At 38.2% G+C, this 26,077-nt stretch overlaps 1 protein-coding gene across 1 annotated transcript in view; it reads right to left on the reverse strand.

The window, feature by feature from the left end:
- Nucleotides 1–26,077, reverse strand: part of LOC121376119 — a 39,116-nt gene that overhangs the window by 10,087 nt on the left and 2,952 nt on the right. The window contains exons 2-9 of the mRNA XM_041503920.1: nucleotides 19,456–19,526; nucleotides 16,046–16,131; nucleotides 15,108–15,176; nucleotides 13,678–13,799; nucleotides 12,039–12,206; nucleotides 5,653–5,838; nucleotides 3,188–3,310; nucleotides 233–637 (exon numbers count right to left, since the gene is read on the reverse strand). Of these exons, the coding sequence (XP_041359854.1) occupies nucleotides 233–637; nucleotides 3,188–3,310; nucleotides 5,653–5,838; nucleotides 12,039–12,206; nucleotides 13,678–13,799; nucleotides 15,108–15,176; nucleotides 16,046–16,131; nucleotides 19,456–19,526 (1,230 nt within the window). The remainder of the gene's footprint in view (nucleotides 1–232; nucleotides 638–3,187; nucleotides 3,311–5,652; nucleotides 5,839–12,038; nucleotides 12,207–13,677; nucleotides 13,800–15,107; nucleotides 15,177–16,045; nucleotides 16,132–19,455; nucleotides 19,527–26,077) is intronic.

Below are 26,077 nucleotides of genomic sequence, written 5' to 3' on the forward strand. Positions count from 1 at the left end.
GAAAAACACTCTAGTGTTGCCAAACAGGATATCATGTGCAATGGGGTTAAAATGGAAAATAATCATATAACAACTTATAATAAATAAGCATTAAAAATAAAGTGCATTGACATATCTTAATACTGGCTTACAGCTTGCTGAAGTTTTGTATTAAACTGGATTTGCGATTCAAACAAATTAATGAATATATATGTTGAGAAATCTTGAACAATGTTTTCACTAAGAAGTGTACCTGCAGAGGCTGACATTCCAGCACCAAGATCATCATGATAATCAGCACCACTAGTCAAATTCAGAGTCGAATTCTCCACTGTGCGATAGGATGGAGGTGGGTCACTGGGTATGGGAGGCGGAGCCATCTTTGGAGGTAGACTTCCTTGTTTATGTGGAGCCATATGTGGAGTCAGACCTCCTTGTGTGGGCGGAGCCATCTGTTGAGGCATACCCCCTTGTAGAGGCAAAGCCACACCTCCATGGTTAAGTTCTGCCTGTTCTCTCTGTTCGCTGATCAGCTCGGAGAAAGCTTCCTGTCTCTCATTATTTCCTCCCAGGAGAAGAGGTTTACAGACTTCCTCCTCAGGTGAAGTTTTCCTCTCAAGACTGGAGGTGGAGGTGGATACTGATGTTGACACAGATTCTGAAAAAAAAGGGATCCAATTGTGATAATGACTAAAAACAAGATACAGTAAATCTCACTATTAAGACCAACCATGGGACTTGGCGTTATTAGTGGGGTGATCATATTAGTGGGTCACAATCATTTTAATTTGATTCCAAATTACATACAATTATAACATAAGAAATAGATTGCAAATATTATTTATTTGAATTGTTTACATAACACAATAGAATCCACTGAATGTGCACTAAAATAGAATTAAGAACTATGTCAATATGAATTTATGAACACTGAATATTAGTTGGAACCATTCCAATATGAAAGTGTTCAGTCCTATTGAAGAACGTACACATAACCGTTTTCTTTATTTTGTTCGTCTAACATTTCTGTACCGGTATGTGTTTTATCAATACCAAAGGTCTCTGCAAGCTTGCGTTGACTTTTTCCTGCACTCTCGTTTATTAAGTTAACTTTTTGCTTCAAAGTCAGTTTGCGCATGTTTTCCCTTCCTTTGGAGTCCTCATTTTTAATAATGATGTTGCGTATAAAATGATATTGAAATAGTGATAGTATTACTAAGACATTAAAGTTTGATTTTTATCGCTTTGACATAACTCGCTCAAAACACACAAACTCACTTTGTAAATATCACCTCTCTAAATAACACTTATTTTGTTACCTATTGGATTAATTGGTCATCATGATGGAGCAATATTCCAATTATCAATTAGCTCAATCCTGTCATATTGGGATGAAGGTGAATGTGTATCTTCAACTAAACAATAATATACACTTGTCGAGACGACTTCAGAGTAATCAACGTTCTGGGCTGGGCATTAAAAGTAATTGCAATGATGCTCTGCTTAATAAGTTACATAATTTGTACGGTCAGTGTGTTTAATTAGCATGTCACTGTAATCGGAATGTGTGCAGTCTTGTGGGTTACTCGATTGACTGCAGTATAAAAACAACCAATCAGCGCATTATATTCGCTCATTAATATTAACTAGATGACAATGTTTTTCGGAAACTGAAAGTATTGGTATACTTTTTTTTATTTGGACATGTTCCACAGACTAAACTAACATGATTACTCTTTGACTGTCCTACCTGCCATTTGTTAACAATCTGAGAGAACAAAGAAACCATTAGATGCGTATCTTTTCAACACTTATGTAAACAAAAAATGCGGAAAAATTTGCTATCATAATATGGTCACTTTGACGGGGTCGAATGCACTAAAAACAACCAATGGGACTGACTTAAATGGTCATAATCCGCAATAGCAGGGTGGTCTTAATACTGAGCCTTATGTGTTGGAAAGATGCATTCACGGACCACCAACACATACTGACACTTTAAGAAATGAAAAACACGTAATTTTAAGAGTTGATGAAAAAAACCGTGATTATTCCTGCAGCCATTTTGATTCATTTTCGTTGCGTCCGGTAATCTAGTTTGGGACAAAGGGACGTGATAATATAATAAACTATTTAACTAAATATATATTTCAATTTGCATTAACAGAATGAAATGCGGTTATAGTATTTTTCTCTCTTAAAAAAATCCAAGTAAAAATGCATACTAGCAGGCTACGTTGGAGCAAAAACGACCACTCACAGAGGGCGACCAACCTAATGGAAATATTTTTTCCGTAATTTTCTGGTATTTTCATTTTTAAGCGCGCAAACACCCTTTTCAAAAAAATAGTTTAAAGCACACGAAAACACAATTTTCATAAAAATAATTTAAACAGCGCTATGTTTGACATATTTGCAAAATAACAACAAGCAAAGAGATACATAACAATACAAATTATTATTCCCTAATGTAAGTTTATTGTCATAAGGACGAAACAAGATCTGCGTCTTCTGATTTAAGAAACTGTGTATAGACAGCACTGGGTGATCGTTTGTTCATGGGCATTTGACAGTTTTCAAAACAGTATGCTAAATAGACTTATCACCACACATAATATAGGCCTACTAGTCATAACAAGTTACGGGCCAAGTTTAAAAAAAGAAGTTTGTTTTGTTCAACGACACCACTAGAGTACATTGATTTATTAATCATCAATTATTGGATGTCAAACATTTGGTAATTTTAACATATAGTCTTAGAGATGAAACCCGCTACATTTTTCCATTAGTAGCAAGGGATCTTTTATATGCACCATCCCAGAGGATAGCACATACCATGGATAGAACATACCAGTCGTGGTGCACTGGCTAGAATGAGAAATAGCCCAATCACTTCTTAAAAAATGAAAATTTAATATTACAGCTTAAAATTATATTTTGCATTTCTTTTGGTTTTCAGTACACTCTATTCAGCCAGCTATATAACTGTTATATCCCGATTGTTTCCAGTATTTATAACCAAATTATGACACTACAGCCATATATGAGAACAAAATAACAGCTTATTTTTATCCAACGCTAGCAGTTTGAAATGTCTGAAAACAATTCATGGTAGTAATAAGCATTAGCTGAAGAAGAAGGTAATCTGTATGCCTCTGCCTTTAGTAGGTCATGCCAAGAAAAATAGTTGTCTATTATTACAACTAACCAGGCATTTTTCGTTGCTTCTTTTTGTTACAGAAGTACCAAACAGCTACACCAACACTAAATGCCACAACCACACTCAAGACTGACACAATTACTATTACGCCAGCTGTACTCAAACCACCACCTGGAAAAGAAATATATAAACATAAGATCTCTGAATTCAACAAGTTTGTTTTGTTCTGCTGAAGTAATAGATGTCCCCTACCTCGCCCCAATGTTTTGGTATGTCCTAAGTTCAAGGGCCATAACTCTGTGAAAATTAGAAAATTACCATGCAAGTCAAACTTGATCTTAAGAGTACAATGCAGGGATCACCCTAGATAAAATATACCTGTATCCAAAAAAGTAGCCAAATGGAATTTTTATTAGCCATATTGAAAATGCTTTAGCCAAAATTGTTTTACGCAGTACTGTATGAGTATTTATATAGGAATATAAAAATGCATCTTTTTCAGCTAATTATGTACAAACTGGAATAAATCTGAATAACAAAACCATATTCTCTGATCAAAATCAAAGACAGCAATGGGGGTAGGGGCAGTTAATATATTACTTTGCTATTTCAGGGTGGGGGATATGCAGAGTTGAAAGTCAGTGCCCCCTGCAACCACCCACCCCAACTTCTAAGGTCTATGACATTAAACAACAAACATACAGAAATATGGGGGTAGGTAGATATTTATGGAGGTGTTATTTAACTTTTATTTATTGGGGTTTTTTTCCAAATAAAAATTTGAGAGCCATACCCTTTTTCTTTTCTTTTTTTTATAAACAGAGCTCATTATTTCTTTAAAATAGCAATCTTTATGTTGGTTTGAACTTCTTTTTAAAAATTTTTTTAAAGTAACCCATCAATTCCCCACCCCAACAATTTCGTAATTTGTGCCATGTTATTGAGCACTGTTGTTGATTTCCACGTTGTGTTAAATGCTAGTTGATTTTAGCTTGTAAAATACATAATCTAAGAATGCTTGTTTCACATTATTACAACTATTCCCTTTATGTTAGTTTTTTAATTTTTTATTAAAGAGATAATGAATTGAAATTTACGGCCTTTTTAAAATCTAGCTAACTTTTGAGATGTCACCCCAGTCTACAAATTTATATATTATTTTATCTAACAAATGCCATGATTACTGTATACTACTATTGTAAATTCAGTGAATGTTTAACCACAATTTGTATAAACACTGCTTGTTTATTTCCCCGCGATCGCAATATGCATGGGTGTGAAATTAACAAAGACAAAGGAAATAAACAAACGAAACAGCAATTAAGTATTCACTGATGCAAACAACTATTTTTTTATATTTTTTTTACAAATTTACATCAAGATTTACTTGCGTGCAATTGTACTGTTTAATGTCCGCAACGCTGTCTTTTGACACGTGCAGACATCTTGGCTGACTGTCAAGAGTGACCTATATGCACCCTGAGAGCAGCCAACAAACGTTTTCCTAACATTCACAAACTATCTGATTTGGTTTAACATGAAGCACATAGACCACTCTAGTGGAAGTTTTTGTTTTGCTCGGTCTGGCTGAACTCGGCCCTAGCCTGCTTGTCTTTCAGCCCTGAACTAGCATGTGTATTGAAACTAACACACATTGTCGGTCCATTTTTATTACTTTGGTTCAAAGACTTTACACAGTTAAAATAACAAGCTTTGTATCATCTACACACAATCAAACCTGTCTACAGAAGCCACCAGTGAGACTTAAAAAACAAAGCATCTATGAACAGATGACCTTTACATAAAACTGGTATACATGCATATATGTGCAGGCTATGTAAGTGACTCTAGGTATCAGCAGAGCGAGGACTAGAATACTGCCCACCCTACCCACAATGCTCTAAAATATACATTACAGGATCTCACTTTCTACACACTTAAAGTTTGTTTTCTTTAACGACACCATTTGAGCACATTGATTTATTAATAATCGGCTATTGATCATTAGTAACAAGGGATCTTTTATACGCACCATCACATAGGCAGGATAGCATATACCACGGCCTTTGATATACCATTCATGGTGCACTGGCTGGAATGAGAAATAGACCAATGGGCCCACCGAAGGGGTTTGATCCCAAAACAACTGTGCATCAAGTGAGCATTTTACAAACTGGGCTACATCCCGCCCCTGGTACATATTAAAGACAGAATTCCACTCATTTCATGTTGTCTTATTTCCAGCAGGTCATATTAAAGACAGAATTCCACTCATTTCATGTTGTCTTATTTCCAGCAGGTCATATTAAAGACAAAATTCCAGTCATTTCATGTTGTCTTATTTCCAGCAGGTCATATTAAAGACAAAATTCCAGTCATTTCATGTTGTCTTATTTCCAGCATGACATATATTTCTTTCAGTCTATTTTTAAAAAATATTTTACAACCTATTTCAAGCCCTGATAAATTATACACAACCCTGTGTTTTGAGCAGAAAACATTGAAGATCATACCATCTGAGTGAGCAGGTTTAGCACACTCCGATTCATTGGACCAGTCTCCAGATGATAAACACCTGACAACTCGAGGCGAAGCATTTCCTGGACAGGAAATGTTACACGAATTACCAACTCTCTTAGGATATTTCTCGTCACAGCTGATCCTTTCTCCATCACTAACAGCAGGCAAGTATCCACAATCTGACATAAAAATTATACACAAATGTCTGAGGCATTTCATCATAACATGGCAAACACTGCCAGAGACATTCAAAACAGTTTTATTTGACACAATATAGATGAATACCTATGGGTTCAAACTATCTTGGTACATAACAGACACATCCCACTGAGAAAAAAAAAGAACATTTTGCTTGATGACACCTCCACATAGTTTAAACCAAAAAAGGTTAATAACACATACCACGGCCTTTGATTTACCAGTCGTGGTGTGCTGGCTGGAAGGAGAAATTTCAGGGAACATTTTGTTTTCAAAATCTTGATTAGCAATATTTCTAGTCTATTGAAAATTGATTAGTAACGACTGTTTAATGTTTTAAAATTGAGTAGCAATCTCCAAAACTTGCATAGTGAATCGTGATGTGATACTGAACAAAATATACTCTGCATTTTAAAACACCTGGACCTGAGCTTATAAAACTGTCAGAGTCTCAAGTTCAGACTGGAGAAAACTTAGGTCAGGTCAGGTTATAGGGTTTTACGTGCACATTCAGAACAAGCTGTTGTAGCGCACGCCCGTCGTGGGCACAAGAGCCGGCATTGGCCGGCTCCTCCGTCCATGACAGGAAAGGTGGGGGGAGGGGAGAGGAGGGACCGCCTGCACTGGCAGGTGCAAGGGAGCACCAGCAGCCCGATCGAATCGGTAGCAGGCGGGTGGGGGTGGTGGTGGTGCTATGGAATTTTGAATGGAGCCGTTAATGCCAAAGAGAAAGGGGTGTGCAATTTTGATTGAGGAAATTTGAGGAAATTTTGAACGGTCGGTCGAAAGGTAAATGGCCGAGCTAATATAGGTTTTGATATTAGTGAATCAAGAGTAGCTCGTTAATTATAGACCTCTATGATGCTGGGTGTCTCCCTAGGTTGCCCATAGGGCCGAGAAAACTTGGAGTGTTTTCTCTTTTATAGAGATATTACCTGTCCTCAAACAAGTGCATTTCCCCCCCACGCTAATGGACTGGTCCGAACATCCCAATAGTGAATGGGATGGCCTAAATCTTCTACTGCATGCTCCCTTGTAGTTCTGGTCATGTGACTATAGCTTCCTTCTTTTTCACTGAGCGCATCGCACGGATGAGGGGAAGTGGGGAGGCTCGGGCGGGAATAAACACTTGTGGACAGGTAATATCTCTATAAAAGAGAAAACACTCCAAGTTTTCTCTATTTCTTTTCAACAGTCGATTCTTGCATTTTCAGTTGCATTTTCAGTTGCATTCGATTCTTGCATTCCCATTTGAGCTAAGATGAAGCAGGACGTGTGCGCTTGCTCTCTCGAGCTACCCCCCCACCTGGGGGGACTCATTGCTTCTTACGGAGTGTTATTGGAGTACCGCGTCAGGGGCGGACCGGGGGAGGTCAAAACCGGTAGCTCAACTACCGGCGGCGACTTCTTCCGTTGTACGCCCCAAGCCCCAGTCTACACCAGCGAGACCAGCTGTTACAGCCCTGCTGGATCCAGATGTTGACTTGCCAGTGGCGAAGCCGGACACGGACCTTAACCGGGCCCTGATGGAATCGCCCCCCACATCTCCGAAGCCTTCAGCCTCCGGGTTTCCAGCGATGCCACCCCCACCCAGGAAGAGTGGCGCTGTAGAAACCCAGGCCCGTCTTGTGGCCGTTGGAAAACGAAAGGCGGTTGTGTCCCCAGGCGACCAACCAGACAAGCCAAGTCCGCCGACTCAACCGCCTACACCAACCTCACCGCCGATAGATGATCCGACCATCGGCCAGCCTTGGACATTACAGTCTGGCAAGCTACCATCGCGCTACTCAAGGCTGGTCAAGACCAACATCGGGGATGTCCGTCGGCTCCTTTGTGAACCTGGTCCGAATACCTACGAACCTCTGCCGCTAACGGAAGGAGAGTTTTCGGTGCGGAGGATTACTATGAAAGATGGGAGAGGGATCTGCCTTACTGTCCGCCGGAGGGGACTTTTCCACCAAGGGATGCTTCTCGATGAAATGGACAACCCGACCATCCACCGCGTCATCAAGACCGTTGCCGTGGAAGATTACCGTCCAATCACCGAGAACATCGCCAAGTCCACATACCGGCAAGCCCTCCACCATCTGGATTCGTCCCTCTTCATCAGCTCTCCTTGACGACATCCCCTCTACCAACCTCCTTTGCCTCCGTGAGTAACCTCTTTTATTGGGCTAGTTAGACTTTAAATGTTTTGTAAGCAGTTCTAAATTCTTATGTTTATTTTTTTATAAGTAGTCTAACGCATTTTATTTTGGCGCCCGTTCAATTGCTCAAAATCACCTTAAAAACTTTTCGGCCGAGCAGTCTTAACTATTTTGGGTTAAAATTTAGAGTCCAGACATGTTTTGGTATGCAGTACTCTTTGTAGACTTAGGTAAAAAACAGGCTTCACTGAGGAATCGAAATTCAGCCAATCAGAACACGGCTCCCACTCGGTGTTACTTCAAGTTTATGAAGTGTCTGCTATTTGGTCCGCGCTTACTAAATGGCTTTTTTCCAAATTCCGCCCACCTCAAACTTACCCCCCCCCCCCGCCCCCCCCCCCCCCCCTGCTCTGGAGTTAGTCACTGGCGAAGTCAGAGGCTAAATCCGTAGTGGGCGTGCCTGAACCTCTGTGGATAGGGGCACGTAAATACAGTTGCCCGTTGCCCGTTTCTTTTCAATATTACCTGTCCTCAAACAATCAACTGGTGACGCCAGTGAAGGATCGCATTGTAGATTGCCAACATCTCCAGGAGATTGATGTGTAGCACAGCATCTTCTGGAGACCACAGCCCGGACAACGTCTGGTCGTTGAGATGACACATTGGTGAACAGATGACGAGTCGCCTGGAATGGCCGTAAAGAAACTCCGTCGAAGACATTCACCTAGCATTGCCACCATCAGAGACTGGACTGCAGGGTGACTGGTAACCGGATCAGCAAATCTGAGTTATTGTACTGAATGCATGGATTCAGAAACAACTGGATACGGCGAAGCTGGAGTCAACCTCTAAGCGTCAAATCTTGTGCCGACGTCAAAATTACTCTTGCAATGATACTTCATGAAACAGTAGTAGAGTGATGCAGAAACCAGGACATCGGAAACAGTGATCTCGTGAAACAGTCAAGAGCCAATGACAGCGTAGAGACCTGCTACGCTATATGCCTGATATAAGTGGAAGTGAAACAACGCAAACAGCAACCGGCTAAAATCCACGGCCGTCACACAACCCAGTGCAAGACATCAGCAGAGACAATCTAGACAGCATCGGTCAGAAACGCTGGCGGTAACAACAGTGAACGTCAGTGGGTTGATAAGCCGCAATGAACCGTAGTAAAATGGTCACGGTAAAAACCCCGTACCACGTGATGGCAACTGGATGACTTCCGGAACCAGCGGAAGTAGCGACTGTCTTGCATCGCCACCGGATATAGTGAACGATCTGCCGAATATCGCTGAACTTTCCTTGAGCAACAGATGGACCGATGCACGGGGTCCCAACACAAGTGACCAGACCAGTAGACTGTTTTCATCACCAACCCGGAACACTTGTAACGTCGAACCCCTTCACGGCAAACAGCTTGGATGTAGACCACAGGTCTGCCAAGATGTCCGGCTTGTGCTGAAAGTGAAGAATGGATCGCTTCAGGCAAGCCGGTTGACGATAGTGTGCAACCGTAGTGGACATCGACGTCACGGAAGATGTAAGGCAGACCAACATCGAAGCCGACAGCTGGAACAAGGCATATCATCTGGCATCCTGCACCTGAGGAGCTATGGAAGCCAGGAAAACATCAAATAGGACAGCATGTACAAACATCTACACTGAACTGAAGCCATCGACTGGACGTAAGTTCTAGGAAGACGTCTGGTCCCGCCGGAAACAGTGTCATCCAAGGCCGACGCCACACCATTGAAGGATAGGTTCAAGACAGGATACTTTCGTTGTGATGAATGGGGAATGCCACAAACGAAGCTGACTCATGGAAACCGCGACATCGGATCAGTCATCAAAAAGGAAACCTTCTAGAATGGTGCCAGTGGATGGTGCATCTCATACACCGCAGTGAGACAATCCCTCAAAGCCATGTGATTCACTGCGTCCAGATCTTCTATCACGGTAGGCGCCGATGCATCATCTGGAAAATCACTCAGTAACCTGGCACAGGCAATTCAATCCGATGTACTGGCTGCAATCGGAAACACGGACTATGGACGGTCCCATCAGGAGCCGGCGTAAACCCTGAATGCTGTATCAGCTGCCGACCGGTGTGGACGGTCCGATGTACTGACTGCAAACGGAGACACGGACCAGCAGTGGAAACCTGGACGCTGTATCACTTCGATCAATAACGGGAAGACAGTACCGAACGGTGAGCCGATGATGCAATCTTCCAGTTCGTTACAGGGCTCCGTCTGCTTGCTGGAAGAAGCGATCTGCACGGGCCGGTTACTGGTAGCCGTTTAAATTGACGGGGAGGGCTGTGGCAGCCAACGATCGAATGACGACATCTGCCAGTGGAACCTCCTTGGCGATCATCAGAACTGGACCCTTCTTGGCTGGAACCGGTGGATTGGCCAGCGACGGTAACATCTCATATATGACAGCCAGACAGTCCCTCAGTGACAGGTGGTCCGCCGCATCCAGATCTTCCAGCGATACATCATCAGAAAAGTCACGTAGCACCCGTGAACAGGCAACCTGGTCGGTCTGGTCATGGCCCGATGGAGACCCGGACCGTGGATGGTCCCATCTGGATACTGGAGAACTAAATGGAGAACAGCATTTCATAAACTACCGCTAGTCACTCCCTCAATGACAAGTGGTCAGTCACCTCTGGGTCGTCCGCCACCGATGGACTCGACACATCATCTGGAAAATCTCGGAGTACTCGAGAATAGGCATGTCTATCTGGTAGATCATGGGCCGCTGTAGCATCGGACCGTGGACGGTGGATACTGGAGAGCCAGACCGTGGGCGGTCCCGTCAGGAAACCATAGATCCCGCAACAGACAATGGCCTCCGTGGTGGAACCAATGGAGCCGCTGGAGTCCGCGGTGAATGACTTCTACTACATCTAGCATGGTGATCCGTGGACCCATGCGCCCCTTCAAGGATGGGTCAGACCGGCGATCTGAAGACAATGGACGCTTAGACGACTGGATCCCGCTGGCACCCGTGACAAATGCTTGGCCGCTGCTGGAGAATTCTGTGGATCTGTAGGTCCCGGGGAAGTAGTAGGAACCGCTGTCAAAGAAGAGGGGGGTTGGACCCCTCCGCCGCAGGTTGTGGATCCGCCCTGGCCGCCGCTGTCATCGCTGCCAATGTATCCTGCAACATGGCCGGTAACATCAGTTTCAAGGCATCTACAACAGTCGGAAATAGATGGCGCCATAGACCCCGCCGGTGTAGATTCCGACTTCTTGGACCTGGTTGACAGCATCTTCAAATAACTTTCAAACTCCGAATCGGTCAGCTTGATACAAGTGTCACATCTCACCTCTGCCGAACAAGGAACTCGACAAGACGGTCAGAGCTCATGTGGGTCATCGCGCGACAAAAAGTTCCTGCACCGAGAACAGGAATGTTGTCGACAAGCACTAACATCAGACATGATATAATTTCTACAAAGAGAAATAATAAAAACCCCATTAACACATAACCGGTAACAGGGCCGCCATCTTTGCAAATGGCGACCACGCAACGTTCACTGGCAAACAACAATTTTGGTAGAAAAACACACTTGAAAACAAGTGTTTATGCCAAAAAAATACAACGAGAAACATAACAACAATGACAGAAACAAATCCGTCAAACACACGAATAGTTATCACACAAAAAACTCAAGTTTGACTCCAAAATAACAGAGCCAAAAAAGTACGTCTGAACCAGAAAGCGAAGAGAAAAATAAGGAAGCTATAGTCACATGACCGGAACTACAAAGGAGCATGCAGCAGAAGATTTAGGCCATCCCATTCACTGTTGGGATGTTCGGACCAGTCCACTAACGTGGGGGGGAAATGCACTTGTTTGAGGACAGGTAATATTGAAAAGAAATCTTAAAGTTTTATAAGCACCAGGCCTGGACCCTGTTCCATGAAGTGATCTTAGCCCTAAAATCACCGTAAGTGCATATCAAACATATGCACTACAGTGCACCTAATGCTAAGATTGCGAACCATACTGCCACTTACCTAGAGGTTGACACTGGACTGGTCCATCAAAACTGCCATTTTCCATGCACTGTACTTTGTTCTGCACCTCTACGTAGCCTGGTGCACATTCAACATGACATATCCTGTAGACTCGGTTAGAGTTAGGACAATGAAGTTGCCCATTAGTCAATGATGGCAAGGTACAGTCTGAAATTATTTTTTTTTGAAATTCTGATTAAATGAAGTAAAAGTTCCAAAGATTTTTTAAAGACTTGAGAATTTGAGACAGGCGTATTAAGCACTTTTCAAGTCATATGTTTAATGTTTATAGGGTCAGATATGTTGTATTATTATGGGGAGGTTTGGGTGATACTGCTTGAGATGTATTAAGTGCTTGTTACTACGTATGTGTTTGCTTCCTTTTACTTTTGTGTTATTTTAATAAGCTAAATATAAGCTTATATGGTAAACAATTGCCCCTGTCCACCCTCCCCCCACCCCAATTAAAAAAAAATTATTTTTAATTACCCTTTTTTTCAGTGTGTTCACAAGAAGGCAGCAGGACGAGATTTTTGGCTACCTATTGTTCATGCTTACAGTACTGCTGTAAACCTCTATGCATTTAGTAAATATAGCCACCTATTTTTCTAAAACAGCCTCCTCCATTGTTTAAGTTTGAAAAAGCTGAAGATCACCATAAAGGTTAGCTCAGGATGACCTACTGATTACAGAGATCAGATCCTGACAAGATAAAAAAATTTAAAAAAATGCTTGGGTCACAGATATGGAAATCTAAACACAGGGCTCGAACTTAACGACTGCAATTGTCATTGCTGAGATATAAATTGCCATGGATTGGGAGCATCACTGATTGCATAAAAGTGCCACTGGATAAAAATTACTGTCGTCAGTAAAACTCCTCAACAACAGAAAAATTAATATATCTGATGTACATTATCTGCCAGTATTTAACATTTGTACATTTGAAATATGTCTACATTCAACAAAATAACCTTTCAGTTATATTTATTTGCTGTAAAAGTCACCTCTACAAAAATTGCCATAGGCAGGCTCAAAATTGCCATCGATGGGCCATTTTACCCACAGCAATTAAACAAATAAAATGTTGTGTGTGACAAATTCTAAAGTCTGAGCCCTGTTAACACCATCATAAGAGCATTTGGATCACACTGGGTCAGCAATGAATCTGTTCCATACGATCGTGGCACAATTACAATATGATGCAGAAAAGTCAGTCAGTGAATATCCATCACATCCAAGGTGATCACTCTACCTCTTAGCTACATCCCACCCCATAGAAAGATGGATGAAGAGATTGATCACTATAGATAAACATTTTGAACTTACTGAACACACACACACATGCGCATACACACACACATGCACGTGCGCACGCACACACACACACACTGTCACACACACATATTCACGCACACACACAACAATACATTGATATATTAAATAAAAATAAAAGTAAATAAAACAAAATAACATATAGGACTAAAAGTTTGCAACAAATGGAGCTCAATGCAAAAATTTAACATTGGAGCCAACAGTAACACTAATGTTAATGCCTGTCAGAAAAGTAACACCTGTATCTATAGCCTTTTTGACTTTGTGTAGAAAATATGAAACATAAATAACACTTATAACTTACTTCTAACAAAGCCAATCCCAGAAGCCTTTCTGCACCACGGTTTATAGACAAGGCCATTTTGCAGAAGAAACCTTTCTTTGCCGACATTCTTATTACGACATTCACGTTGGAAATAATCCGAGCTGTAAATACATATATAGGACATGTAACTACATATGTAGGACATGTAACTTGCTGTTGTACATAGAAACATCACTGCCTATGGTTTGAAACTGTAAAAAATAAAATAAATCAAGCATTAATCTAGCCAGGAAAGTGGCGCTTTCTTTTGCTGAAAGTCTGCTCAATTTGCCAAGTTATTAACAGTAGAGAGAAGTCAAAGTTGCATTAATGTTTGGACCTAATCCCATTTGAAAAACAACAGACGTCCAGACTTGTTTAGTGGCACAGCTCACTTAACACTTTGATTGTCCATTGTTTCACTTTATTTTACTGTACATCAACAATGCATGTTGCGTCTTTTGCATTTGACCAGAAATCCTGCATTCGTTCCTGAATATATAACTGTCAAAACCATTCTGCAAACTATCTGCAGTATTAATATAACCTTTTTTTTATTAATAACACCAAACATAATACATGTATGGATGAATTCTTATTAGCTCTATCAATTTTAAAATGTCAAAACAATCACTGCTTAGTTACAACAAGCAATGGCGAGTGGTTGTTCACAAAAAGCAGGGAAATCCCAGTAAGTATTACGACAATGAAGACAAGAGCATCTGCATGTGGACACAACCACTCCCAGTGTGAATGGTCTTGACATAGAAACAGATACCAAAACAACTTTGCATCCATACACAAATTGGAACAGTTCTAATATTATGGAAACAAGCATTAGGTGATACAGACTAATATTGTTTCAGACTATCATAAAAATAAAGCATGTACTGTACACATAAATAACTTCTTTTTTTATTTTTTTATTCCGATGCCCCCTTTTCTTTCTCTTCTTTGACTTCCATCTCATTTTTTCCCAATCTGGCAGCTCTTCTTATCTTTCAACTTCTGTTGGGTGTTCACCTCAACTTTCACATTCCAGTCCTTGTCTCTCCAATCACGACAGGTGCTTGTCTCTTGCACGTGGCTATCTTCAGAGAGTGTTCAGTAGTTACTTCTAACATTGTTAAGAGGCACTACTACCGGCAGTCATTAATGCCGTGGGTCAGACCAGCTTTATTAGTGGCAGAGGACGAGGATGCCAGGTGGGTGCAGGGAAGTATACAGAGACTGTACCTGTGCAGGAAGTTGAGAGAGTTAGGTGATGGTGTGGACAACTCAGAAGATAAGAGTCAGAGGAAATTGACAGATAGGGTCAAAACAGATTGAAATCGTGGGAAAATTGGTAAAATCATTTTATATTGAGATAATGAGAATGTTAGGCAGAGGGTGATAGATGGGAAAGATGAATGATAGTGTAAATAACTTACTTGGAGAAGTATTGGTCGGTACAGTAGTAACAGTCCCAATGTTCATTCAATGAATCCGGAGAATAAGTCCTGAATTAAAATAATAAAAAACAACAAGTTTCATCAGGAGAATTGTTTCGCTGGGCATATGCAGTCAGTTCTAAAATATACACATGGAAAGAAATAAAGAAACACATAAACAGCAACTACTGATTGCAACCAAAACCCTCATGCACAGTATCATGACATTATGGGAACTGTTGTCTGTCAATCTCACAGTACCGACATTCAGCCACACATTACATCTCTATTTCATACAGGCATTATAATTATTTTTAACTTCTAAAACATTACACATATGTCACTTGTTTTGGTGAGAGAAATGTTGTGTGCTACTGCACACAACCAGAATTTTTGAAAACAACACTGTGTATCAAAACATGTTTTTAAGAAAATATGTGTTTATAACAATATAATTAAATTTCTGTTACATTCATTACAACGTAACGTCATCCCATTGGTCCAGACGTAGCAACGGGAGTTTGTTCATTTTTCGATGAACGTAAAAATTACGTTGTCAGGGAACGTCATATGTGATGACGTCATTTTATATGGGCAAGTTGTCTTAATGAGCGTTATTGTTTATGGATAAAAAATAATTCAAAATAAAGTATGACGTTTTAGTGTTATTATTAGCATGTATGATTCAAATTTAATTTGATTTAAAAAAAATCATCCGCAAACTTATGTGAGAACGGCTTCGCCGATTCACACAGTTTGCGGATGATTTTTTTTGTTCATACCCCGATGAACGTAAAATAAATAACAGACAATACTTAATTATAACGCCTATGTCTAAGTAACAGCTATATCTTGCCATCTACAACTTTTGTGCAGTTTAAACTTCTTTTTTTAATAAACTTCATTTGTACATGAGTAATGGTGAGCATATAACTCACAAATTTTTGTTTGGCTCTCCCTTTACATCTTGTAAAATATCTGTGGCCGATGTCACTGGTGCTGCTGCTATTGCAGTAACAGTTACCTAGGGAAAAAACAAGACATTACATTGATACAGTATTTTGTGTAAAATTGTTGTATATAACAAGCATTCTGAGAATACTACTAAAGCATATATACATGTCCCCTACTGGGCCCAAGGCTTAACTTTTAGAAACATTAGTTAATCGCCATGAAAGTCAAACTTGATCTGTAACAATACTTGATCAAAATGTTAGCACAATAGCTTGAGGCATTGTGCAAAATGCATCTGGGAAAACTATAAGTGGGATGGACGGACTAAACGACAAAGAGACAGGATAGAGATGAAACCTATAGTCCCCTCTGGCTGGACCGATATGGGACTAATATAATATAATATAATATAATATAATATAATATAATATAATCTATAATATAAACGTGTACATATCACTTTTGTTGACTTATGTTTGGAAAGAAAAATTTGTATTGATATCTCTGCACTTTTTAAAAATAAATTAAATTGTAACTGACATTCGCTTATCTTGACACTTGGTCTAGAGATGGAGAAAGGAAACCTGCTTCCAAATAGGTTACTCCTTCCAAATAGCAGCAAGTGATCTATTATATGCACTATCCTATACCCCACAGACAAGACGGCACATACCACAAATATAGATGTACCAGTCATGCATCAGGTACTGGTTGGAATTGAGGAGGGGGGGTGCGGGATCAACAGGTTTACGAGTATTCTCAGGAGTTTCATTCAGTGCATCATCATGGTGGTTATCCCATTTACTAGAATCACACAGTTATGTTATTAAAGAAATATTTACTTGTGTATGAATGATTCTGTGACATCACAGAACCTTTTAGAATCAAATACCATAGTCTTAGATCCTGAATTAAATTAATGAAGGTGGCTTCCCTTTCAAATATTAACTTTCCTAATAACACACGTCTGTGTCAGGGGTGGGGAAAAGCCCTTTTTCCCCGGTCTGGGACCGATTCTCCATCTCTGAGACCGAAATTATTTTTTAAAAACGTGTTTGTCGGTCCCACTTTTGTCGTTCTTGTCGGTCCAAAGCACCTGTCCATTTCTATTATTGGAACAAATTCCTATCCGTCAAATGGACCCGGCCTGCCCAGACATCGGTATCTCGTGCATGATTTAAAATAATAAATAAATAGTTGTCAATATGGCTGGTGTTTCAGACGTCTGTGATTTTAATGTCTGCCTAAGTATATCGCCATTTACTGAAGTCGGACCTACAGTAGTGTCAATTGACTGCCACTAGGCTAGACATTTGTCAAAGTCACTGAGCCGAGATTTAAGTCACTGAGCCAGTCAAGACGTTAACAATAACACCATTCTTGGAGAGAGTCATCAAGGTATTACACTCCAATTAAAACAAAGGACACAGAGTTTGCAACTGGTTACAATGAACACCTGTCAACACCTGTGTACGAAGCTCTGTCGGTCGAGTGTCCTTGTCCGAAGCAAGAGGCTTTTGAATTGTGCAATACAAACTGCTTGAAATAGCATAAAATATACTGAAATAATCCGTAAATGTATTTATTGTTGACTGTTCAATGTAGTGTATCCAATAATTATAAAGGATTTTAAAATTATCAAAAGGTTTCCACTTTTTTGTTAAAGCGGCATTCCCTGGAATATTTTTATTATTTAAGCATTTAGAACAGAAAATCCCATTACGTTTGGTGCATATAAGACGCCGCACTCCGAATTGGTTTCACTACACTGGCTTTTCCAAGTTAAAAATAAACCCAGTATTTTGAATAGTGGAACACTTTTGGCGGGCGCCCACTGGGCTAAAAATAATACGGTTCGACTATTGTTGCATTACAAAAACCGAGGGGATTCTAGCAGTCAATTTCTAGCATCCAATTACGCTAGCAGCCAATTTCAGCAGACACTCATGGTGACGTTCTAAACATTGGACTCCTACACCTTTCGATTGTTACCTGTATTTCACACTTTTAAACACACTGTTATGCTAATTTTTATTATTCACTACAATTTAAGAATTTTAGAGTTTTAAAGAGTATCTTTATATAAAAACAACACAAAAACAAAATAACAACCAAGACTCATTTTCAGTCTTATTGTTACTAATATCCGTATAAATACAACTTAACCGTTTTATTAAGCACTTTTATAATATCTGAAGTATCACTTTAAAAATCCTTCTGTACTATGGTAATATAGGATGTCCAACTAATTTCGTATAGACCACAACACACATTATAAAAGGCGAATAAGTCCAGTGTTTAGAATGTCGCCATGCGTGTCTGCTAAAATTGGCTGCTAGCGTAATTGGATGCTAGAATCCGCTCGGTATTACAAAATGGCGAGAATTGTTCAAACTGTCTAGTAAGCATTTGACGATATGCGTTAATGACGACAACTCGCGAGTGAATTAAAAGTGCAGTTATGCTTGTATTTGAACTTAGAACTTGACTGTATACGATTGAAACCAGACACTGTAGCTTTAACAAGTGGGAGTAAGCAGAACAGCTACATGTACTGTTATCTCTAGTGTCAGTAGAGGTCAAATTTCATCCAATCACTGAATCAGTGATGACGTTATTACTATCTTTGTCTAAACATGTGCTGGTTCAGGCTGTCAAACGCTTCAACGGTGCCATATTTTATTAATTTTCAGGACACAGTACTGAATACTCATACTTTTTATACATATATGGGAATTAAAATTCATAACTTTTATTCCTTTTTTATATTATGTAAAATATATACAATTTGTGGGGTTTTTTCACTGATGTGATAAAAAACCCAAAAACAACAACATTGTTTTTATGTTTATCGTTTCGCGTTTGTGATTTAAGATAAAACTTTACAAACATCACCATGATTTTTTTTTTTAAACTATTTGGCAAATATTGTCTTTTAAATGTTTTTTATTCCTTTCTTTTTTCCATATTTTTGCAGAAATCATTTACATAATGTGTATAGTTATAGATCTACATCTGGCAAAACATTAAAATACATGTACAATTACAACTGTATGCCAACAAAGTTGCAGGGAACTTAAACAGTAAAAACAAAGAAACGGTCAACCGCAATATTAGTGTGCTAAAACCCATTCATGTGCGATGGATCGTGTCGGCTTTTAACAGGGTGGCTAAAGCACCTGCAATCGTCACACGTGGCTGGCATAAAACAGTCGTGCTTTGATTGACTCGAATCTAAGCGTGATACAGCCTAAAAAATTTAACATTGGGCCATCATTCAAACCCACGTAATAATTTATTTCCAATCCCCGGAACTGAAACTGGTCCAGGACTGGCAAATAAAAAGACATTTCCCTAGATCCAATGCAAATAATAAAGATATTGTAAAACTTACAACGACCAAACTGACAAACAGCCAATTCACCATCCACACAGAGTTAGTAACTTCCTCCACCAGTTTTGTTACTGTGGAGAGAAAACGATATATATATATAAAATAAACAAAACTATTAATATAACACGCAAACAACATTACAGGAATTTGCATACAAACAATATAATGTATTATCGTTATGTTTACAAGCAGTCAGATGATTCATTAAAATATTATACTGTTGTCTTCGATAACTCGAAACTTCAAAGTTTGTTTTTCACAAATAGTTACGTTGATGTAGTCAGTATTTTCAAAATTTCATATTGCCGGCATTAAAAACACTTCAACGATAATATACTTTCAGATGTGTGTTCATTTCACAGGGTGCAAAAAGTGACACACACACACACATATATGTATATGTATATGTATATGTATATGTATATGTATATGTATATGTATATGTATATGTATATGTATATGTATATATATATATATATGTGTGTATATATATATGTATATATGTATATCAAACATATCTTACCTTAATTTCACTTCAAATCCATATTTCTTAAATGCTGATAGTACAACTTTTTAATTATAAGGTTTCTTCAAACATTGTTTGGTGCATTAGTAATTTGCAAATAAAAATATTTTCAATAGCAATTTTGCACTGGAATTTTCCAGCATTCTAAAAACAGAAACACCATGCACCCAATTTATTGTTATTGTAAGGAGATACAAAATGACGTCATTGAAATATGCTATTTAAATTAAAAATTATCTATATATATCATTGCAATGCTTTGCCACATTAAAATAAAAAATGGTCTACTTTCTTTGTCCCCTGTTAAAATAGTCCCAAGTTCTATATTGACCAGATAATTATGCCATTTACAATTATGTTTTTGTTTTTCATAATTTTAGACAAAATATTAAATTTAAGTTTTAAAAGATAAAAGAAATGAAAAGTACCATTCGACAAATAAAAAAATAAAATATTGTTATAAATTAATATTGTTATATTTTTTGTGTATGAAGCCAAAACAAGAAAGCGAAAAGTGACTGTGGTCGACCTTAGATAGTCCCTTTAAATGACTGGATAAAATGTTACCTACAGTGGGTGAATCTATCTTTTGAAATTCCAATACTTTAAATACACAGTAATATTATCTAAGGTTTAATTTAGCGATAATTATTGGTTTATACTACTGGTGACTGATATATTTGTTATAGAACTAGATATGTAAAAGAAATGTTATAATAATTTTAATTAATATTTAACGGTTTCCATTTGTTTATTATTTATGTTTTTGAGAAACTAGCTTTCAATAAGTCGGTTACACTACAGAAAGCTAGGCGACCAATTGGACAGTTATGATAGTTTTTTGCCATCAGAGATAACTATATAGCAAAAACACTGGGTAGGCAAAGATTCCCACTCTAATACAACAATAACCATATTTTAATATATAAAAAAGTTTGTTTTGTTTAACTACAGGGAACATTTTGTTCAGTCTTGCATCACAAATTGCTATAAATGCAAGATTCAGAGATCTCGACACAATTATTCTAAAACGTATTGCATAATTTTGAGATTCATATTTTTAACATTATTAAATTTTGAAGGTAGTCCTTAACAACCAAGAGTATGTTAAATATATCTGGGAATAGATATTCCCGTACTGCCAAAGTCCCTTTTCCTAAATTTTTCCTGGCACCTTTTTTTCGTTCTTGCTAGGTTCCTTCTCCATTTAGGAGCACCAATTACAGTTGTCATACAGTTATTCAGATAACCACCCACCATTAGACATGATAATGAGCTAGTAACGGCTGTTTGCAACTGGTTACGTTTATTTAGGGGCCGTGTAAAATTCCTATTCATGAAGTGAAAATATATGAAAATATATTGTGACTACTGGGATATTTTATTAAAATTATATCAGTCGTTCTTATAAATAAAATTTTCAAACTGCTTACATTTCACAATATACTCTGAAATAAAAAGGATGTTTTTGTAATCAAATTCAATTGACTGATTCCCATCATTAAAATAACTTCTGCAATTCTACGGAATAGCGGCTTACGATTGTCCCAATTGTCAGCCAGTGTTGTTACAATGGTGAATATTCCTTTGAAATAAGTATGTTTAAACATGTTTTTTTTAATTAATGAATTATTATCAAGACCCAAACGGTATTGATATAACATCCCACATTGGATCCCTCCTATGAATATTGTTTGTACAGTGTGACCCCTTAATAGGTAATTTATGGTTTTAAATATCTAAGGCAAAGTTTAAAAAAGAAAAAAAAAGAGTTGGTAATCATCTCCAAATGCGGGGTGGGGGTTAGCGATTGTTGTGGATCTATAAAGTATACGTACCAAAAAATAATAATAAAAACAAAAAATAAATAAAAATTATGACAATCCAGACGCGGATCCAGGGGGGGTCGAGGGGGTCTGGACACCCCCCCCCCCCCCCCCCCCCGCTCGTGACCAACAAGCAGGATTTTGATAACGGGAATATACTTCAAATCCATCTAAAGCTATCTTCAAATATGAAAATTTCCTATCGGGGGGGGGGGGGGGGGGGGCCTTCAAAGGCTCAAGACTGGACCTCTACACACACACACACCCCGCTAAAATTCCTGGATCTGCCCCTGCAATCCCGTCTCAAAACCTTAACATATTAATTAAATATAGGCCTAACTTAGATATTCGCTACTTCAACTTTCACTGGATAGTTCTGAAACATGGTACTATGATTCTCTGGGCCAGTCTTCACAAAATAATAAAAATATATTTTGAAAATTTTAAATTTGTGTTTTTTTTAATTTAGAACTTTAACAAGGCACATTTTAAAGTTTGTCTTCTTCTAAAGATTGATTGGATAGTTCTGAAGAAAAGAAGCATGATTCTTAGGGGCAGTCTTCACAAACTAATAGAGAAATATTTTGGAAATTGTGAATTTAAAAAAAAAAAATTAAATTAAAAACAAATAAATACAAATTTAATATTTAAACTTTTCCAAGTCTATCTTCTCTTAAAGTTTTAAATTTAAAAGACAAATAAAAATTTAACATTAAAAATTTGAAAGTCTATCTTCTTGTAGTTTTTATATGATAGTTCTGAAACTTGATAAGTTTATAAGATAACATATAAATAGTTCTATACTTTGTAAAAATGTTGGCTTTGGCCTACCACTGAGTAATTAAGATTTTATATTACTTGTCTTCAAGCTGAATCGGATAAAACGTACAAAGACTTTCTGACAACTCTATTTCCAAATAATAGAAATCGGTATGTAAATGCTGAACAGCTGCCAAATAACATTCCTCTACAGTGGCCATGATTTTTTTCAAATCTGTTCCAAATCTCAAAATATCTCATAAGATTTTTAATTGGATACTTCTTAAACTTCCTACATGGATATTCTAAGGCGGTCTTTATAAATTAATGGATTACCATTTGCTATCATGACAAAATTGAAAATTAAATAGCGGAGCTCTCTAGGACGATTCTTTTTAAGTAGCCTGATTATAGTGTAACTACGGGCATATCAAAATGACTTACCAGTAACTTTTCTTTTTATTTGGTCAGCTATTATATAATATTTATTGCAATTCGATAGATAGATAAATACATTTTATACTGTAGTTGATTTGTTTGTTGGACGTTGATGTCACATAGCAAGCAAAGTTCAAGCAAGTTTAATTTTTAAAATGGCGACAAAGAAGAGAATACTGATTATGATTTACCACATTGTGTACATCAAACATGACTGTACCTGAAAATTCTTTTTTTTGTAGTTAATAAATAAAATTTCAATAAATAAATGATATAAAAGGTATTTAAAAATCATCTGTTCATATTTAATGTATAATACTATACTACACAATCGCTCATCAATTTTTAAATAGATTAGTGACAAAATATTCCATGCACTAGGGCACATTGATTGTAGCTTATTGCATGTCAAATATTTGGTAATTTTTACATATAGTAAAAAGTAAAGTTTGTTTTATTTAACGACGCCACTAGAGCACATTGATTTTTTATTTTATCATCGGCTTTTGGGCGTCAAACTTATGGTCATTCTGACACTGTTTTTTTTTTTAGAGTAAACCAACTGTCGCCACATAGGCTACTTTTACAACCGGCAGCAAGGAATCTTTTATTTGCGCTTCCCACAGGCAGGATAGCCCAAACCATGGCCTTTGTTGAATCAGTTATGGATCAATGGTCAGTGCAAGTGGTTTACACCTACCCATTGAGCCTTGCGGAGCACTCACTCAGGGTTTGGAGTCGGTATCTGGATTAAAAATCCCATGCCTCGACTGGGATCTGAACCCAGTACCTACCAGCCTGTAGACCGATGGCCTAACCACGACGCCACCAAGGCGGTTTTTTTACATATAGTATTAAAGAAGAAAACAACAACATTTTCCCATTAGCAGCAGGGGTCTTTTATATGCACCATACAACAGACAGGATAGCACATACCAGTCGTGGCTCACTGATGAATGAATGAATGTTTAACGACACCCCAGCACAAAAATACACATCGGCTATTGGGTGTCATGGCTCACTGATGAGGATTTAATGTAAAATGCCATTACACTGATAATTTTCGAGTATTTCACAGTGTTCAAATAGAAAATGGTCTTTGAATGCTTGGGTGCACCGATACCACCGGACAGCACTGTACTATGGAAGGTATTGTCCAGGGGGGAAATAGTCAGGGGAAATATCGGGGGGGGGGGGTCCAGGGGGGGGGGACAAGCCCTAGAATCCAAATATTTCACATATATTAACCAATAATAAACACAATTCCGGAAGAAACCCGTCAGCACCTATGTGTATATAACAGGAACAAGAGAGTGCCTTCAGGTTTCTTCTTGTCCTTAGCCATTTTGTGTTTTCGCTATACAGTTATCTCTGACGGCAGAAAGCGATGATAACCGTCCAAATGTCCGTCTAGCTCTCGTTTGGCAGAGTACTCCAGCTACCAGAAAATTATATGTGGGACAGACAGAAGGACGGAGACCTATAGTCCCCACAGGTTGGACCAGTTGGGGACTAATAACGGGATGAAATGTTTATCTTCATTAACTACAAGAATTTTAAAACTTTTAAAACAGGAGGATGGGATAGACTAACTCATCCTTTTGTAGGTGTAAATAATTTCAATTTGGTTTCATGTAAGAAGAAAAGTAAAGGTGTTTAGGAAATAATTTTTTATTACCCCAGCAGGCACTCATAATGGGGAAAATAAAAAGCATAATTTCTCACTGAGAAATTATCATGCATTGGTTTAATTGGACGATTTAATGCCAACAAACCAATCACCTTGTCGGTACTAAATATGACATCATCATGATTTGGCAAACGATTTGGCGACAGCATGTAATGATTCTTCGGAAAATAGCTCATTCTTATCAGATATTAGTTTGGACATTTCGGACTTGTCGCATTTGTCTATTTGTTCTAATTCTACTTCGATTGGTGAGGAAGAAGGAGAAAGTCCGTTAGGGGTACTTCCTTATCAGTTTGAACCGGAGTACACCGCCGAGCCAAATGCGGTCAGCCTATTTGCAGCCCAGAGCCCAAACGTCGCCCTGAGAAAAAAACAAAGCCTGAATGTTAATGCTGAGGTGTACATTGTTCATATTTGGCATAAAGATACACCTCAACACGATGCATTTATATATGTTAAAAAAATAAATGTAGGAAATATATTTTTAGAAAAAATTGCATTAACATTCGGTAGGCCTATCTGTTTTTGTCTTCGGACGATGTTCAGGATTTCGTTATGTACAGCTCGAACATGAAAAATGTGATTTTTCCTAAAAATATTTTTCCTACATTTATTTTTTTAACATATATAAATGCATCATGTTGAGGTGTATCTTTGTGACAAATATGAACAATGTACATCTTGGCATTAACATCCGGGCTTTGTTTTTGTCTCCAGGTTGCAAATAGGCTGAACTGGGGGGATACAGGCTTGGAACAGACAAGTTCCCATCGATCATCTTAGATAATTATCACGGGGTCACTTGACTTAACTCTTGGAGTTCAGAGGCTTTTTGGCAAGCGATGGGAAAAACGTGACTTTTTATTGCGAATACTAGTATATTAAAAATGGGTAAAAAAAATAAAATATATTTTATTGATACTTCATATATATTGTAAAAGGTATACATAGATACCAAACAATAGTGAATTACGTTTTTGATAAATGTAGACCTTTAATGCAATTCATTATAGATGTTGTTGTTTTTTTTACAGAATATATATAGCACTTTGGGTTTTGAAAATTATTTGTGAACAGTGAATAAAATACAAAGTTAAAGCAATACCCAGGACAGTAAAGTAGTTTACGCCATTTTTATATACATGGACGTGTAGCCGATGCAGGCTATATCGGAAATAAAGGTTTTAAAAAAAAAACCCCAAATACTGAAATAGTTTGGGTAATAAATAGAATAACAAATTCAGTACCAGTTATTATCAAATGTATGACCCTCGTGAAATAATTTTCACTTGTCACTCGCTAAAGCTCATGACAAGTGAAAATTATTTCACTTGGAACATACATTTGATAATAGCTGGTAACTCGTTTATTATATTATCCTCT

Source organism: Gigantopelta aegis, chromosome 6 (assembly GCF_016097555.1).
Source record: "Gigantopelta aegis isolate Gae_Host chromosome 6, Gae_host_genome, whole genome shotgun sequence".
NCBI classification, from domain to species: Eukaryota; Metazoa; Mollusca; class Gastropoda; order Neomphalida; family Peltospiridae; genus Gigantopelta; species Gigantopelta aegis.